This window comes from Oncorhynchus mykiss, chromosome 7 (genome assembly GCF_057628025.1).
Source record: "Oncorhynchus mykiss isolate SJ-2025 chromosome 7, ASM5762802v1, whole genome shotgun sequence".
NCBI lineage: Eukaryota > Metazoa > Chordata > Actinopteri > Salmoniformes > Salmonidae > Oncorhynchus > Oncorhynchus mykiss.
Window position 1 is genome coordinate 35,535,761 of NC_143028.1, and position 18,560 is coordinate 35,554,320.

At 40.7% G+C, this 18,560-nt stretch overlaps 1 protein-coding gene and 1 long non-coding RNA gene across 4 annotated transcripts in view; one reads left to right on the forward strand and one right to left on the reverse strand.

Moving 5' to 3' along the window:
• LOC149982525 (uncharacterized) overlaps nucleotides 1-18,560 on the forward strand; it is a 419,448-nt gene that overhangs the window by 302,876 nt on the left and 98,012 nt on the right. The window contains exon 1 of one of the 2 annotated variants that reach the window (XR_016497218.1): nucleotides 3,057-3,392. The exons of the other annotated variant lie outside the window; for it this stretch is intronic. This is a non-coding gene — a long non-coding RNA (uncharacterized LOC149982525). Of the gene's footprint in view, nucleotides 1-3,056; nucleotides 3,393-18,560 lie in introns of those variants that run through there. 2 annotated transcript variants of the gene reach the window in all.
• The window catches only part of LOC110527764 (chemokine-like protein TAFA-2), a 182,642-nt gene that overhangs the window by 11,352 nt on the left and 152,730 nt on the right, over nucleotides 1-18,560 (reverse strand). The window contains exons 3-4 of one of the 2 annotated variants that reach the window (XM_021609264.3): nucleotides 12,821-12,970; nucleotides 9,744-9,868 (exon numbers count right to left, since the gene is read on the reverse strand). In XM_021609264.3, coding sequence (XP_021464939.1) covers nucleotides 9,744-9,868; nucleotides 12,821-12,970 — 275 coding nt within the window. Of the gene's footprint in view, nucleotides 1-9,730; nucleotides 9,869-12,820; nucleotides 12,971-18,560 lie in introns of both variants that reach the window. The other variant, XM_021609265.3, reaches the window with a different exon arrangement.

The following is an 18,560-nucleotide window of genomic DNA, read 5'->3' on the forward strand; positions in this document are numbered from 1 at the left end:
AAATGCTTCACAGAGTTCAAGTAACAGACGCATCCCAACATCAACTGTTCAGAGGAGACAGCGTGAATCAGGCCATGGTTGAATTGCTGCAAAGAAACCATCACTAAAGGACACCAATAAGAAGAAGATACTTGCTTGGGCCAAGAAACACGAGCAATGGACATTAGACCGGTGGAAATATGTCCTTTGGTCTGATGAGTCCAAAAGTGAGATTTTTGGTTCCAACCGCCGTGTCTTTGTGAGATGCAGAGTAAGTGAACGGATGATTTCAGCATGTGTGGTTACCACTGTGAAGTATGGAGGAGGAGGTGTGATGTTGTGAAGGTGCTTTACTGGTGACACTGTTGGTGATTTATGTTGAATTCAAGGCACACTTAACCAGAATGGCTACCACAGCATTCTGCAGCGATACGCCATCTAGTTTGCGCTTAGTGGGACTATAATTTGTTTTTCAACATGATAATGACCCAAAACACACCTCCAGGCTGTGTAAGGGCTATTTCACCAAGAAGGAGAGTGATGGAGTGCTGCATCAGATGAACTGGCCTCCACAATCACCCAACCTCAATCTAATTGAGATGTTTCGGGATGAGTTGGACCGCAGAGTGAAGGAAAAGCAGCCAACAAGTGTTCAATATATGTGGGAACTCCTTAAAGACTGTTGGAAAAACCATTCCTCATGAAGCTGGTTGAGAGAATGCCAAGCGTGTGTAAAGCTGTCATCAACGCAAAGGGTGGCTACTTTGAAGAATCTCAAATATAACATATATATGGATTTGGTTAACACTTTTGGTTTTGATGTCTTCACTACTATTTTACAATGTACAAAATAGTAAAATAAAGAAAAACACTTGAATGAGTAGGTGTGTTCAAACTTTGACCTTTTCTGTATATCATAAGTCCTTTCGTTGAGGGCCTAGTTATACCCAGGGCTTAATTTGAGCCAGATCCTGCTGGAACAGGATCCGGCACCTTGAAGGTTTTGGACTGTTTTGTTCCAGAACCTATTTGTCAGGAATCGGTACCTCTCGTGCAATGTAAAAATCACATAACTAGATTGAAATTCACTTTATATGATCTATCCCCTTCTGCTCTGATAGACATGAGCCTGCAACTTTAATCTCTTCAGCATTGCACTTCATAATTTATTTCCTAATAGAATCATAGTTTCGCAAAGGGTTCTGGAGGAGCTGCCAAAGTTATTGAGCGACAGTACTGCTGTCTGTTCTGAAAGCACAGTGGCAAAAAAAAACTACCACAGAGGATCGATAGCTTATTTTACAAATAGCCTAGCTGTGGAGTGTAGTCCGATAACAAGGCATAGCCTATAGTCGGGAACACTTGGCAATCTGTCAGTGAACAAACAGCATGCAGACAAAACTGGCTATTCGCAGTATTTAGAAAGCAAATGGCTCCTGCTGAAAAGAGAAGACTCTAATATGTCAGCTGTAGGCTACCAAAATATTTGATCACCTTACAAATAATGTTTTACAAAGTAAAACAAGAGAGAGGCTTTTCGAATGAGAGCATAGGTCATCACCAGCAAGTGAGCTGCGCATCATTGGGAGAGTCAGTGAAACTGGAAAAAAAATGTAGGACTATAATTTCCTCTTCATATTGTAGCATACAATATGTGTCTCCACACACCAAGCCTAGGCTAATGATGGATTCAAGACAAGGTCATTTTCATTGATCTCAGATTCTCAGTCAGCGTCAAAGTAGTGTGTCATTTCGATGATTTGTGCAGTATTATGGTGCTTTCAAGACAACTGGGAAATGTGGAGGGGAAAAAAGGAATTATGACGTCAGTGATCTTCAGGTTGGAAAGTCTGAGCTCTAGAAAGAGACCAGAGTTCCTCACTTGGAATTCCGAATTGGATGACCGTTCCAAAAAAAATAATCCCAGTCGGAGCTCGTTTTTTCACGATTTCCCAGTTGTCTTGATCACACTGAAGTCAAAAGTCAGAGATTTGTCAGCTCAGAGTTCCTAGTTGAATGCGGCATTAAAACAGATTATGCCAAGTCATGTAAAAAAACATGAATTGCGTTTATAAAAGACCCAAAATTTACCAGACTCTAGTCCACATAAAAATGTTTCCCATGTGTGCAACTTCTGTAAGTGCCTCTACTCGTCTTGGCCACAAAGCAAATGCGATGCTATGCATTCAAAGCTTTATTATAGAGGTAATATTTTTCTCATGCGTTCCGGCACCTCGGAGCTCCCAAGGTCACCCCACTCTTGCTCTCACTTTTTGTTCCAGCACTTCCCGATTACAAAATAAGCACTGGTTAAACGCTAACACAGTTGTGTAAGGAAACCCCTGGTTTACAGGTCACATCAGGCATGCGAGACCCATTGTACTGACTTGCAAAGTTATGTGTAATTCCTATTGGAATCCAGCCAGAGTTATGATATTCAACAAGAGGAATCACCCGCAACATGAATTCAGAATCACTGCCAGAATAGGGAGTATTGAATAATGAAAGAACCTCAACGATCTAAATTGGAACAACCATCCCAGTAACCGGTGCAATAAGTCTGACTACTAACAGATTGGTTTAGTTTTATTTATCTTTGTGTAGCATAAACATTCATCAACCAATCAATGTACAGTTGAAGTCGGAAGTTTACATACACCTTAGCCAAATACATTTACCTCTTTAGGATGCTGCGAATTTTCGCAGCTTTTTGTTAAAAATTGCGCAACATTTCAAAGTCCTGCTACTCATGCCAGGAATATAGTATATGCATATGATAAGTATGTGTGTATAGAAAACACTCTGAAGTCTCTAAAACTGGTTAAATCGAGTCTGTGGCTATAACAGAACGTGTTTAGGAGTAAAAATCCCTGGTAAAACTGTTTACCAAAAACACAAAAATAATATTAATCCGCCATTCAATTAATTGTTTAAGGCGACAGAAAATATATGCGAATCCCCTGTAAACGCCTACAGCTTCCACACGATGTCGCATTGACATTGACATTGCTGTCAATTTCTGCCTCATTTATCCTTGGTTACGTCACGAATAGGCCCTTCCTGACTTGAGGCGCACCACAGGATGTTGTGAAAATGAAAACATGGCCGATGATTTCCAGACTTGCTGCTATCGAATACAGATCGCCCCGTGATCAAGTTTAGAGATTATTAACGTTTATTAATAACTAAAGTTGGTTTAGAAAAGTAGTTTCAAGTGATTTGTAAAGGTTTATAGGCAACTTTTGTAATTTTAAAAAGTGACGTTGCGTCTTGTAAAGGGGCATTTTCCAGGAAATGACTGGCCTTCAGCAAATGACATTTTGGGTATACAATGACGGATTTAAATCGGGAAAAAGACCCAATTGTGATGTTTATGGGACATATAGGAGAGCCAACAAAGAAGCTCGTCAAAGGTAATGAATGTTTTATATTTTATTTCTGCGTTTTGTGTAGCGCCGGCTACCGCAAAATCTGTTGTTTAGGTGACGTTCTGGTATTTTGGGGGGGTGCAAGCTATCAGATAATAGCTTCTCATGCTTTCGCCGAAAAGCATTTTACAAATCTGACTTGGTGGCTAGATTCACAACGAGTGTAGCTTTAATTCAGTACCTTTCATGTGTGTTTTAATGAAAGTTTGAGATTTATCGAGTACTATACTATAGTACTATAGGTGGCGCTCTGAAATTTCCGCTGAGGTGTTCCTGTGCAGGGATCGCCTCAGTTTTTCACAATTCCTGACATTTAATCCTAGTACAAATTCCCTATCTTAGGTCAGCTAGGATCACCACTTTATTTTAAGAATGTGAAATGTCAGAAAAATAGTAGAGAGAATGATTTATTTCAGCTATTATTTCTTTCATCACATTCACAGTTGGTCAGAAGTTTACATACACTCAATTAGTATTTGGTAGCATTGCCTTTAAATTGTTTAACTTGGGTCAAATGTTTCGTGTAGCCTTCCACAAGCTCCCACAATAAGTGGTGAATTTTGGCCCATTCCTCCTGACAGAGCTGGTGTAACTGAGTCAGGTTTGTAGGCCTCCTTTGCTCACACACACCTTTTCAGTTCTGCCCACAACTTTTCTATGGGATTGAGGTCAGGGTTTTGTGATGGCCACTCCAATACCTTGACTTTGTTGTCCTTAAGCCGTTTTGCCACAACTTTGTAAGTATGCTTGGGGTCATTGTCCATTTGGAAGACCCATTTGCGACCAAGCTTTAACTTCCTGACTGATGTCTTGAGATGTTGCTTCAATAAATCCACGTAATTTTCCATCCTCATGATGCCATTGAAGGTACACTTCAACTATGACAGACAAAATGAGAAAAAAAATCCAGAAAATCACATTGTAGGATTTTTAATGAATTTATTTGCAAATTATGGTGGAAAATAAGTTGCGCAAGTTCTCCCACTTAAAAATATGAGAGAGGCCTGTAATTTTCATCATAGGTACACCAACTATGACAGACCAAAAAAAAAAAATATATATATATATTATATATTCAGAACCCAAAACCATTCTGGGATTTTATAAGACCACTGAACAAAAACCCACTGCTTAAATAACACAATGCACATTCCATTGAGTAGAGCCCATAATCAATGTTCACGGATGTCACCCTTTTTACAGAACCATGTAGCTAAAGTCCTTGGTGAAAAAATGTCACTGAGCCCTGGAGTCTAGTGTTTGGGTGTATAGTGCCCCACTCCCGCTGTCTCTCTGTGGGCGGTGGTGATGGGGAACCTGGAGCCCACAGGGTCCCCAAATCAAACCAAATTAGGTTCTGTCTTAGCCCTACTTTAGTGTAGGCTTGGGCGGTATACCGTTTATACCGTATACCGGGCGATTTGGAAATAGCCAGGGGATGGTTTTTCAATGTTGTCAATACCCTCAAAACTATTAGTGGACATTTTTCAATAAATGGAACTACTTTTTAAGTAAATACCTGCAGTCAACTTGTGCAATTCGTTAGGATATAAAGCAGTTTGCGTTTTCTTCATTTCACCTGTCACATTATTTTACATTATGAAGCTTACCATAGTTCTCCTGAACAGTGGAGCCAGTCACGTGTTTCTTTGTAAATAGCACAACGGGAGAAAGTGGAAGCTGGTAAGTCCAGCTATGTATTTGATTTAATTTGCTAGTTACAGTAACTAAAGTAATAAGGGGATATGGCATCATATAGTGTTAGCTTTCTGCCATGTTTGAGAAGTCAAAGTGCTTTGGATGAGTTATCTGTACAGCTGCCACTGGTATCTTAATTTCCTTTCGTTTTTTCTCCTCTCCGTTCTTGGCCCTAACGGTAATAGTGTGATTTCATGTCTAGATGAGATACAGCTTTTGTCAAATTGATGTCAAATGTTTTTTTTTGTTTTTTTTTGCATTTTAGCTAACCATAACAATTTTCCTTATCTTATCATAATTCTCCTAACCTGCTAAATGAATTACCATAATCTGCTGGGTAAGTTCACGTAAACCTGCTATGAAAAGTACATTTTTACAAAAGCTCTATCCCTCAAAATGTTGTTCATTTGCACAATCAATGTCTCTCATTCACACTTGCTTACATTTGCAAACTCGCCAAAAATGACATTCGGTAGATACTACCTATACTCGTATAACTTCATGAGCTAGATTGCCTGTCTTTGCAATTAGTTGATTTTCGTTTGTGCTCGTTAGCATATATGACTAGCAAGCTCTATGGAAATGCACTTGTAGTTGTGCTAATTTTGTTAGCATTCTATATAGTAATCGACACCCAATGGGCTTTTTTTGCGTTTTTAAGCGACTGGTTGTGTACTAAAACGGTAATACCTTAAATCTGGGGATGAGAAAAGGACGGTATGACGATGTGGAAAATCTGGACGATATGAAAATCTGGATACCTCCCAACCCTAGTACTGTAGCAGCCACCTGCACCCCAGGCCACATGCCTCTATGCCTGCCTGCCTCTCTGTCTCCCTCTTTGAGAGAGAAGGGGTATACATTATTAACTTGGCTAAAATAAAAAGGTCTGCCTCATCCAAGCCCTCAGCACAATGAATAATGGAGAAGGCAGCTCAAGTACAGGTGTTTGGTGAGTCAAACACTGGGTCGTGATGGATGGCTCTGGGCCCACTGTGTCACAAACAACCCCCTCCTAACCCACCCCACGCTCACCCTAAAGCACAGACACACATAGCCTCTATTAATCTCTGGAAGTCACCCTATCCTGCTCTGAACATCCACCTGCATGGCTCAGCTTGTTTATTGTTGAGGTTTATCTTCTCTTTTTTGCCAATGTTTTGCTTCCTCGCTGACTCTCTCGAAGTTACATCCAAGACTACTCAAATGTTTTCAAGGGTAGGCCCCGACCCAATCCTGTTCTCTTATCCAAGTGCCAAATGCAAGTGGGTCAGAAGGAAACACAAGAGTTTTCTGTACTCCCGTAGGCAGGCAGGAAGAGATGTTTAGTGTTGGCGCTCCTAGGTGGGCATGTTTTCAGCCCCTGTCGGAGCTGGGAAATACAGTAGTCTCAGCCTTAGACGTGTATTTTCTATTTCAGGAGGCTTATTGTTCATCTTCATCACTAGAGACTACTGTCAAGCTGTCATATGTACACTATATATACAAAAGTATGTGGACACTCCTTTAAATTAGTGGATTCATCTATTCCAGCCACACCCGTTGCTGACAGGTGTATACAATCAAGCACACAGTCATGCAATCTTCATAGACAAACATTGGCAGTAGAATGGCCTTACTGAAGAGCTACTGAAGAGCTCAGTGACTTTCAACGTGGTACCGTCATAGGATACCACCTTTCCAACAAGTCAGTTAGAGCTGCACTGGTCAACTGTAAGTGCTGTTATTGTGAAGAGGAAATGTCTAGGAGCAACAACGGCTCAGCCACGAAGTGGTAGGCCACACAAGTTTACAGAATGGGACCGGTGAGTGCTGAAGCGCACAACGCAGAAAAATAGTCCTTGGTTGTAACACTCACTACCAAGTTCCAAACTAAGTTCCAACGTCAGCACAAGAACTTCATCGGGAGCTTCATGATATGGGTTTCCACGGCCGAGCAGCCACACACAAGCCTAAGATCACCATGCGCAATGCCAACCGTCGGCTGGAGTGGTTTAAAGCTCGCCACGATTGGACTCTGGAGCAGTGGAAACGCGTTCTCTGGAGCGATGAATGTCGTTCCACTTCATGATTTGTGTCCCACTTGTTGTTGATTCTTCACAAAAAATATGTTTTATATCTTTATGTTTGAAGCCTGAAATGTGGCGAAAGGTTGCAAAGTTCAAGGGGGCCGAATACTTTCGCAAGGCACTGTACATACTACCTCAATCAGCCTGACTAAACGGTGTCTGTATGTAGCCTCGCTACTGTATATAGCCTGTCTTTTTACTGTTGTTTTATTTATTTACTTACCTATTGTTCACCTAACACCTTTTTTGCACTATTGGTTAGGGCCTGTAGGTAAGGTCTACTACACCTGTTGTATTCGGCGCATGTGACAAATACACTTTGATTTGATTTGAAGTCCTTTTTGGCAATACTTTGAAAAGTTAAATGAGAAAGAGATGAAATATAAACTCTGCCAGGTGGAATTTAGGTACAGTAATGGTAATGCAGGTGCAACGCTTAACCATCTACAAGGGATGCACCGTGAGACTCAAACAGTTTCTGGCAGAAGCGCATTAGACAGCTTCATACGCAAGAAGTGCGATAAAGGACGGAGTGAAAGAAATCACAGTGCTGATTACAGAAATGATTGCAGGTGATATGCCGCCATTGTCAATGGTTGAGGATATCAGCTTCAGTTCCCCAATGAAATATCTACACTGAACAAAAAATGTAAACGCAACATGTATAGTGTTGGTCGCATGTTTCATGTGCTGAAATAAAAAATCCCAGACCGTTTCCATATACTCAAAAAGCGTATTTCTCTAAAATGTGGTGTACAAATTTGTTTACACCCCTCTTACTGAGCACTTCTCCTGACAGGTGTGGGATATCAAGAAGCTGATTAAACAGCATGTACATTACACAGGTGCACCTTGTGCTGGGGACAATAAAAGGCCACTCTAAAATGTGACCGACTGGCTTGATTCGGTATTATGTAGCAAAATTTGAAATTGTGTTTTTTACATTGGATAAAATGAGAGACTTAGAGCTAGAAAATGGTACATCATACACTACAGTTGAGTAACACAGACTGGTGGTCCAAAAAAGAAAACTGGTGTATTTTAACACCATAAACCCATCTGTTTAAAAATAAAGTTCATATAGGTCAATCTAGCAAACCAGGCAAATAAAATCAACTTTCTAAGTAATGTTTAGGTTCGTTTATAGGTTGTTAGCTAGCTAGCTAACATTAACTACAAGTTAAGGGCGAGCTAATAAGAGAACATAGCTAATGGCTATGAGTGTGACGAAATAAAAGCAGGGCATTCTTCAAGAGAATATTTTTAACTTGGACACTTTCATTGGCCTAACGTTATATCCTAATTTTACTTTGGTCCATGTTGTTCTTCAAATTACCATCTCTGATAAACCCACACTATATCAAATAAAATCAACCTTTATTTGTAACATGCACAGGATACAGAAGGTGTAAACCCTACAGTAAAATGGTTACTTGCATAGTGGTATCTTCTGTTTAGACATGTAGCTAGCTAGCTAGCTAGCTAAGCAATGAACCATACTCTCAACTCATAATGTTACTACCCTGCATGAATCTGCAGGTAGCCAAAGATAACCAACTAGGTTCGATGTTAGCTAGCTAGTATTCATTAGGCTGTAACTAGCAATGTAAATGGCTCTGAGATACGAATAATATTACTACACAGATCCTACACGTAATGTTAGCTAGCGAGTAATCTGTTCTACACTCCCTCGTTTACTACATGACTCCACGTGCCATTCCACAGTTCTGATGTCCTCACCACCACTCCACAATGCAGAAAATAGTCAAAACAAAGAAAACCCCTCAATTAGTAGGTGTGTCCAAATTCCTGACCGGTACCACAGATAGACATACGCATGTGTGCCTTGTCCCATAGGCCCAGGGCTTATCAGCTAAAACCCTGGGCCTGGCTCCCCAGTGGGTGGGAATTAGCCCCTAATCTATGCCCTCGAAGGCCTCCCCTCCCCTTGCCTAGTCATGTGAAATCCATAGATTAGGGGCGTCTTCATTTATTTCAATTGACTGATTTCCCAATATAAACTGTAACTTAGTGAAATATTTGCATGTTGCGTTTATATTCTTGTTCATTATATGACTACGGTAGATAGAACTGCATTGCCCCCTAGCGGTCATTCGCAACAGGACCATATTCTGCATTGTGAATTCAAATGGAATTTTTGGAATTTTTCATATCATTTCAACTGAAAAACATTTTTTTGGGGCAGTTTAAACGTTAACAAAAAAAAAGTGTGTCACATCCCTAGTGTGTTTATGTGTGTGTGTTTGTGAGCACATGTGCCCTGTGTGCGTGTGTGTGTGTGTAAGTGCACATGTGTACACGTGTACACTTATGAGTACATACAGTGCCTTCGGAAAGTATTCAGACCCCTTGACTTTTTCCACATTTTGTTATGTTACAGCCTTATTATGAAAATAAAAATAAAAATTTAATCCCTCAATCTACACACAACACCCCATAATGACAAATCGAAAAGAGGTTTTTAGACATTTTTGCAAATGTATAAAATAAAAAGAATGTATGTGTTATAACGGCGCATGTGATGCATTTTCTTACATTATGCACCCACCTTCGTCGTCTTTACTTTGTTTCCTGTACTGCAGCTCCAGCCTTTCAGGTCAGGCAACACTTTACACTCCTCCCCATCCATACATGGATGCATCTGGCACCACCACTTCTGTGCAACTATGGATGCTGCAAGAGGCAAAGAGAGAGGAATGCAACCAGTTAATATGTGTACATCACAAGGCAGTGAAAATACACTTCTTCTACTAGACTACTGTAACAACTGAACCCACAACAAGACATCTGTTTCTACAAATATGTCAGTGAGAGTGAAGCCTTTTGATCCATGACTGACAGTAGTGTAGAGAGAGATCCTCCATGACTGCGAGCTGACTGCCTGGCTGCCTGACTGACTGACTGGCTGAGCTGTGTGTTTCCAGGAGTGAATTACAGGGTGTGGGTCAATGTTAAGCTGATGAACAAAGTGGCAGGAGGGCAAAACACAGACTGGCACAGTGGGAGCAGAACAGGCCTCCAAGGTCTACAGCTGCCTCTGAGGAGGCTGGCAGAGGCTAGGGTTTCCCTTGACATTTCTAAAGCTTCAGTCAGTGGTGTCAAGGTGGGAGGAAGCTACTGTCAGAGCCATTACAGTACAGAGGATAGGGATCGATTCACCTGTCGCAGGGGTCTCTGTTGACATGATATTAAATGACCTGGCCCACTATACTTCAATGACCAAGCGCATCAGCACGCCAGGCTTTATTGTTTCCAGTGATAGACAGACAGCAGACAGCCTGAAACCTAAGTTTTCAGTGTACAAATGTAACATGATGAACATTTACTCTCACTGGTTGCCAAAAATACCTACCTGAAAGCCACGACTCCAATAGGCCAAGCCTCCTGAAAATAACCTATTATAAACAAGATACCCATCTGCTGGATCAACCCAGAATGAAAGTGAATACAAATCCAACTGATGATTAAAATAACCCATGTTTGGGTAATCCAAAGCCTGACATATTTGGGGTGATGCTTCCAGAGTTCTTTTTGCACCCGTGAGAGTACATTTTATTAATGTTCATCCTGTTAAGTTTTTACACTGCAAATATCAATTTCCCTTTAATATTTTAATATAACATTATATAACACAATTCTGTAAATATTATAACAAATTGCTAAATTTACCAACTTTGGGATATGCATACGCTACGTAAAAATAACCCTGTCCAATATTTACCTAAATTGGGATGTTTTTAAGCATTTTGTTTAGATTTTCCAGCATTTTGTTTAGATTGATCGGTAGATGCAGGAAAATGTATTAGTGACTAAACGTAATAGTAGAAGAAAATATCTTACCCAAGTCAAATTTTGAATTGTTGATGATTGATAAACATTTGAAACCGCACTAATTCTGAGTAAAACATGTGTGATACAAGACCGATTTTGGAACAGTGTACTGCCAATTACTGTGTTGCTAATACTGTCCTGTCAATAAAAATATATACAGTTGAAGTCGGAAGTTTACATACACTTAGGTTGGAGTCATTCAAACTTTCTTTTCAACCCCTCCACAAATTTCTAGTTAACAAACTATAGTTTTGACAAGTCGGTTAGGACATCTACTTTGTGCATGACACAAGTACATTTTCCAACAAATGTTTACTGACAGATTATTTCACTTATAATTCACTGTATCACAATTCCAGTGGGTCAGAAGTTTACATACACTAAGTTGACTGTGCCTTTAAAGAGCTTTGAAAATTCCAGAAAATGATGTCATGGCTTTAGAAGCTGATAGGCTAATTGACATCATTTGAGTCAATTGGAGGTGTACCTGTGGATGTATTTCAAGGCATACCTTCAAACTCAGTGCCTCTTAGCTTGACATAATGGGAAAATCAAAAGAAATCAGCCAAGACCCCAGAAAAAAAATTGTAGACCTCCACAAGTCTGGTTCATACTTGGGAGCAATTTCCAAATGCCTGAAGGTACAACATTCATCTGTATAAACAATAGTATGCAAGTATAAACACCATGGGACCATGCAACCGTCATACTGCTCAGGAAGGAGACGCGTTATGTCTCCTAGAGAGTGCAAATCAATCGCAGTACAACAGCAAAGGACCTTGTGAAGATGCTGGAGGAAACAGGTACAAAAGTATATATCCACAGTAAAACTAGTCCTGTATTGACATAACCTGAAAGGCCGCTCAGCAAGGAGGAAGCCACTGCTCCAAAAACGCCATTAAAAAGTCAGGCTACGGATTGCAACTCCAGATGGGGATAAAGATCGTACTTTTTGGAGAAGTGTCCTCTGGTCTGATGAAACAAAAATATAACTGTTTGGCCATAATGACCATCGTTATGTTTGGAGGAAAATGCTTGCAAGCCGAAGAACACCATCCCAAACGTGAAGCATGGAGGTGCTTCATGGCAGCATCATGTTGTGGGGTTGCTTTGCTGCTGGAGGGACTGGTGCACTTCATAAAATAGATGGCATCATGAGGACGGAAAATTATGTGGATTTATTGAAGCAACATCTCAAGACATCAGTCAGGAAGTTAAAGCTTGGTCGCAAATGGGTTTTCCAAATGGACAATGACCCCAAGCATACTTACAAAGTTATGGCAAAATGGCTTAAGGACACAAAGTCAAGGTATTGGAGTGGCCATCACAAAGCCCTGACCTCAATCCCATAGAAAATGCATGGGCAGAACTGAGAAGGTGTGTGTGAGCATGGAAGCCTACAAACCTGACTCAGTTACACCAGTTATGTCAGGAGGAATGGGCCAAAATTCACCCAACTTATTGTGGGAATCTTGTGGAAGGCTACCTGAAACATTTGACGCAAGTTAAACAATTTAATGGCAATGCTACCAAATACTAATTGAGTGTATGTAAACTTCTGACCCACTGTGAATGTGACGGAAGTAATAAAAGCTGAAATAAATCATTCTCTCTACAATTATTCTGACATTTCACATTCATAAAATAAAGTTGCGATCCTAACTGACCTAAGACAGGGATTTTTTTTAAATTAATTGTCAGGAATTGTGAAAAACTGAGTTTAAATGTATTTGGCTAAGGTGTATGTAAACTTCCGACTTCAACTGTATATATATAAATAAAGAATGACCGTACCGTCCACACAAGATGGAGCCGCTCTTGTTGTCCCGGCAACCTGTCCGGGGAAGCAGGAACATTTGACCGTCTGGGATCTCTCCTCAATCTTGTTCTTGTTGCAGCAGCGGTGGGCGGCGATCACTTCACAGGTCCCTGCTTTGACATGCACTGCAAACACAAACAGAGATGGCTCCATGTTCATGGCTCCATATGTACATCAACCCAGCTCTTGCAGACAGCAGACCACATAGGCTAAAGCTGTGTCTGTAAGGACATATCTCAAATTACCCTATTCTCCTTAATGCACTATGCATGTTTGATCCATGTTTGACAAGAGTTACATAGGGCTGTCACATAGGGCTCTGGTCAGAATAGGGCACTATAGAGCACTATATAGAGCAGGGGTATTCAAATCATACGAGGTCCAGAAACTGCTGGTTTTCTGTTCTACTTGATAATTAATTGCACCCACCTGGTATCCAATTCTAAATCAGTCTCTGATAAGAGGGGATTTTTTTTTTTTAAGCAGTGGAACTGGCTTTGAAGTCCATATTTGAACACTACACAGAGTGTATGGCTGCGTTTACAGAGGCAGCCCATTTCAGATATTTTGCCAATTATTAGCATTTCTGATACCTATCTGATCTTTTCACTAATGTGTAAACAGCAAAGAAACACATGGAATCTGATCTTTTGACTTTAGATTTACACTGCCTCCAAATGGCTGCGTTTACACAGGCAGCCCAATTCTGATATTTTTGTTCCATTAATTGCTCTTTTGGCAAGATCTGATTGGTCAAAATACCAATTGGTGAAATAAACATATGAATTTGACTGCCTGGTGAAGCGCAGCCAAAGTGGATCTGAATACTGATACAAACTTGATCCTCTTTATGCAACCTCTGTTTAGATGTACATATCAGTTTTTCTTGTAGAACATGACCTGCCGTTGCCATGAAATCCACCCCATTATTTTAAAGGAATAGTGACAGGAAATAAGCATTCCATCTGTGTGCTTCTTCAGAGGCTACATCAGTGTGAATGCGCAAATCTGATGGGTCACTTGTAAAACTGGATATACCGTAGAAAGAAAATCCGATTTAGGTTCTTATGGTGGCTGTGTAAACAAAACATAAAATATACAATCTTTATATGTACAGTGCCTTCAAAAGGTATTCACACTTTTTCCACATTTTGTTGTGTTATAGCCTGAATTTAACATTCATAACATTTCGATTTTTATAACAGATTTTTATAACACACAGTACCCCATAAAGTCAAAGTGGAATTGTGTTTTTTTACATTTTTACAAATTAATAAAAAATGAAAAGCTGAAATGTCTTGAGTCAATAAGTATTCAACCCCTTTGTTGTGGCAAGCCTAAATAGGTTCAGGAGTAAAAATGTGCTTAACAAGTCAGATAATAAGTTGTATGGAATAACTCTGTGTGCAATAATAGTGTTTGACATGATTTTTGAATGACTACCCCATCTCTGTACTCCACACATACAATGATATATATGTAAGTTCCTTCAGTCGAACAGTGAATTTCAAAAATAGATTCAACATCAACCAGGAAGGATTTCCAATGCCTCACAAAGAAGGGCACCTATTTGTCGATGGGTAAAAAAAAAAGCAGACAGTGGATATATCCCTTTATGCATGGTGAAGTTATTAGTTATAATTTGGATGGTGTATCATTACACCATCCAAATAATACTATTGCGCCGACAGAGATGGTCGCCTCGCGTTCTTAGGAACTATGCAGTATTTTGTTTATTTAAGTACAATTTATCACATTGTTACCCCAGGAAATCTTAATTCGATTATAATCACAGCAGTGTAAATCCCCCCCCAAGCAGACACCTTGACCACCCTGAAAGAACTTCATTGGACTCTATGTAAACTATGTCAATTTTATCAGCATATCGAATGCGCTAACCGGGCTGGCAACATTCTAGATCATTGCTACTCTAACATCCGCGTAGCATACAAAGCCCTCCCTCGCCCTTCTTTCGGCAAATCTGACCACATCTCCATTTTGTTGCTCCCAGCCACAAGACAGAAACTAAAACAGGAAACGCCCGTGCTCGGGTCTGTTCAACGTTGGTCTGACCAATCAGATTCCACGCTTCAAGATTGCTTCGATCACGTGGACTGGGATATGTTCTGGATAGCCTCAGACAACAACATTGATGAATGCGCTGATTCGGTGAGCGAGTTAATTAGCAAGTGCATCGATGATGTTGTACCCACAGTGACTATTAAAACCTTCCCCAACCAGAAACCGTGGATTGATGGCAGCATTCGCGCAAAACTGAAAGCAAGAACCACTGCTTTTAATCATGGCAAGGCAACCGGAAACATGACTGAAGACAAACTGTGGAGCTATTCCCTCCACAAGGCAATCAAAAAAAGCTAAGCGTCAGTATAGAGACAAAGTTGAGTCACAATACAATGGCTCAGACATGAGACGTATGTGGCAGGGTCTACAGTCAATCACGAATTACAAAAAGAAAACCACCACCGTCGGGGACACAGACGTCTTGCTCCCAGACAAATTAAACAACTTCTTTGCTTGCTTTGAGGACAATACTGTACCACTGACATGGCCCGCTACCAAACCTGTGGGCTCTCCTTCACCGCTGCCAATGTGAGTACAACTCAATCATCAAGTTTGCAGATGACACTACAAGCGGTAGGCTTTATTACCAACAACGACAAGATGGCCTACAGGTAGGAGGTGAGGGCCCTCGGAGTGTGGTGTCAGGAACATAACCTCACACTCAACGTCAACAAAACAGATGATCGTGGATTTCAGGAAACAGCAGAGGGAGCACCCCCCTATCCACATTGACAGGACAGTAGTAGAGAAAGTGGAAAGTTTTAAGTTCCTCGACGTACACTTCACAGACAAACTGAAATGGTCCACCCATACAGACAGTGTGGTGAAGAAGGCGTAACAGTGACTCTTCAGGAACTTTTACAGATGCACAATCGAGAGCATTCTGTCAGGCTATATCACCACCTGGTACGGCAACTGCTCTGCCCACAACCATACGACTCTCCAGAGGGTAGTGAGGTCTGCACAACACATCACCAGTGGCAAGCTACCTGCTCTCCAGGACACCGACACCACCCGATGTCACAGGAAGGCCAAAAAGATCATCAAGGACAACAACCACCCGAGCCACTGCCTGTTCACCCCACTATCATCCAGAAGGCGAGGTCAGTACAAGTGCATCAAAGCTGGGACCGAGAGACTGAAAAACAGCTTCTATCTCAAGGCCATCAGACTGTTAAACAACCATAGAGTGGCTGCTGCCAACATACTGACTCAAATCTCTAGCCACATTAATAATAAAAAATTGGATGTAATAATTGTATCACTAGTCACTTTAAACAATGCCACTTTATATAATGTTTACCTACCCTACATTACTCATCTCATATGTATATACTGTTGTCTATGCCATCTACTGCATCTTGCCTATGTCACACGGCCATCGCTCATCCATATATTTATATGTACACATTCTTATTCATTCCTTTCCACTTGTGTGTATAAGGTAGTTATTGTGAAATTGTTAGATTACTTGTTAGATATTAGTGCATGGTCGGAACTAGAAGCACAAGCATTTCGCTACACACATTAACATCTGCTAACCATTTGTATGTGACAATAACATTTGATTTGATTTATTTGATTACACACAGTCATTACAAAGATACAGGCGTCCTTCCTAACTCAGTTGCCGGAAAGGAAAGAAACCGCTCAGGGATTTTTCCATGACGCAAATGGGGACTACAAAATAGTTTAATGGCTGTGATAGGAGAAAACTGAGGATGGATGAACGACATTGTAATTACTTCACAATATTACCCTAATTGATAGAGTGAAAAGAAGGAAGCCTGTACAGAATAAAACAATTCTCAAAACATGCATCCTGTTTGCAACAAGGCACTAAAGTAATGCTAGAAAAAAATATGTCAAAGCAATTCATTTTGGTCCTGAATACAAAGTGTTATGTTTGGGGCAAATCCAACACAACATATTACTGAGTACCACTCTCCATATTTTCAAGCATGGTGGTGGCTGCATCATGATATGGGTATGCATGTAATCGTTAAGGACTGGGCAGTTCTTCAGGATATAAAAATATATTAAATGGAGCTAAGCAGAGACAAAATCCTAAAGGAAAACCTGATTCAACCTACTTTTCACCAGTCACTGGGAGATGAATTCACCTTCCAGCAGGACAATAACCTAAAACACAAGGCCAAATCTACACTGGATTTTCTTACCAAGAAGACAGTGAATGTTCAAGAGTGGCCACTTTGACTTAAATCTACTTGAAAATCTATGGCAAGACCTGAAAATGGTTGTCTAGCATTGATCAACAACTAATTTGACAGAGCTTAAAGAATTTTGAAAAGAATAATGGGCAAACATTGTACAATCCAGGTATGGAAAGCTCTTAGAGTCTTACTCAGAAAGACTCACAGCTGTAATCTCTGCCAATGGTGCTTCTGCAAAGTATTGACTTAGGGGTGTGAATACTTACAGTACCCGTTGAAATGGTGGAACACACCTACTCATTCAAGGGTTGTTCTTTATTTTTACTATTTTGTAGAACTACATTGTAGAATAACAGTTAAGACATCAAGTGTTAAAGAAATGAAAAATTATTCAAAGAGATTCTTCAAAGCAGCCACCCTTTGCCTTGTAGCCACCCTTTGCATTCTCTAAACCAGCTTCATGAGGTAGTCACCTGGAATGCATTTCAATTAATAGGTGTGCTTTGTTAAAAGTTAATTGGTTTACCCCTTTTTCTCCCCAATTTTGTGGTATCCAATTGTTTCAGTAGCTACTATCTTGTCTCATCGCTACAACTCCCGTACGGGCTCGGGAGAGATTGAAGGTTGAAAGTCATGCGTCCTCCGATACACAACCCAACCAAGCCGCACTACTTCTTAACACAGCGCCATCCAACCCGGATGCCAGCCGCACCAATGTGTCGGAGGAAACACCGTGCCCCTGGCAACCTTGGTTAGCACGCACTGCACTAACCAAGGTTGAGCTAATCAGTTGTATTGTGACAAGATATGGATGGTATACAGAAGATAGCCCTATTTGGTAAATACCAAGTCCATATTATGGCAAGAACAGCTCAAATAAGCAAAGAGAAACGACAGTCAATCAATATTTTAAAACATGAAGGTCAGTCAATCCGGATAATTTCAACTTTGAAAGTTTCTTCAAGTGCAGTCGCAAAACCATCAACCGCAATGATGAAACTGGCTCATGTCTCATGACGACTGCCAGAGGAAAGGAAGACACAGAGTTACCTCTGCTGGCAAGGATAGGTTTATTAGAGTTACCAGCCTCAGAAATTGCAGCCCAAATAAAAGCTTCACAGAGTTCAAGAAAGAGACACTTGCTTGGGCCAAGAAACACGAGCAATGGACATTAGACCGGTGGAAATCATCAAATCAAATCAAATTGAGTTACCCAGCCTAAAACCCCAAACAGCAAGCAATGCAGGTGTAGAATCACGGTGGCTAGGAAAAACTCCCTAGAAAGGCCAAAACCTAGGAAGAAACCTAGAGAGGAACCAGGCTATGAGGGGTGGCCAGTCCTCTTCTGGCTGTGCCGGGTGGAGATTATAACAGAACATGGCCAAGATGGTCAAATGTTCATAAATGACCAACATGGTCAAATAATAATAATCCCAGTAGTTGTCGAGGCTGCAACAGG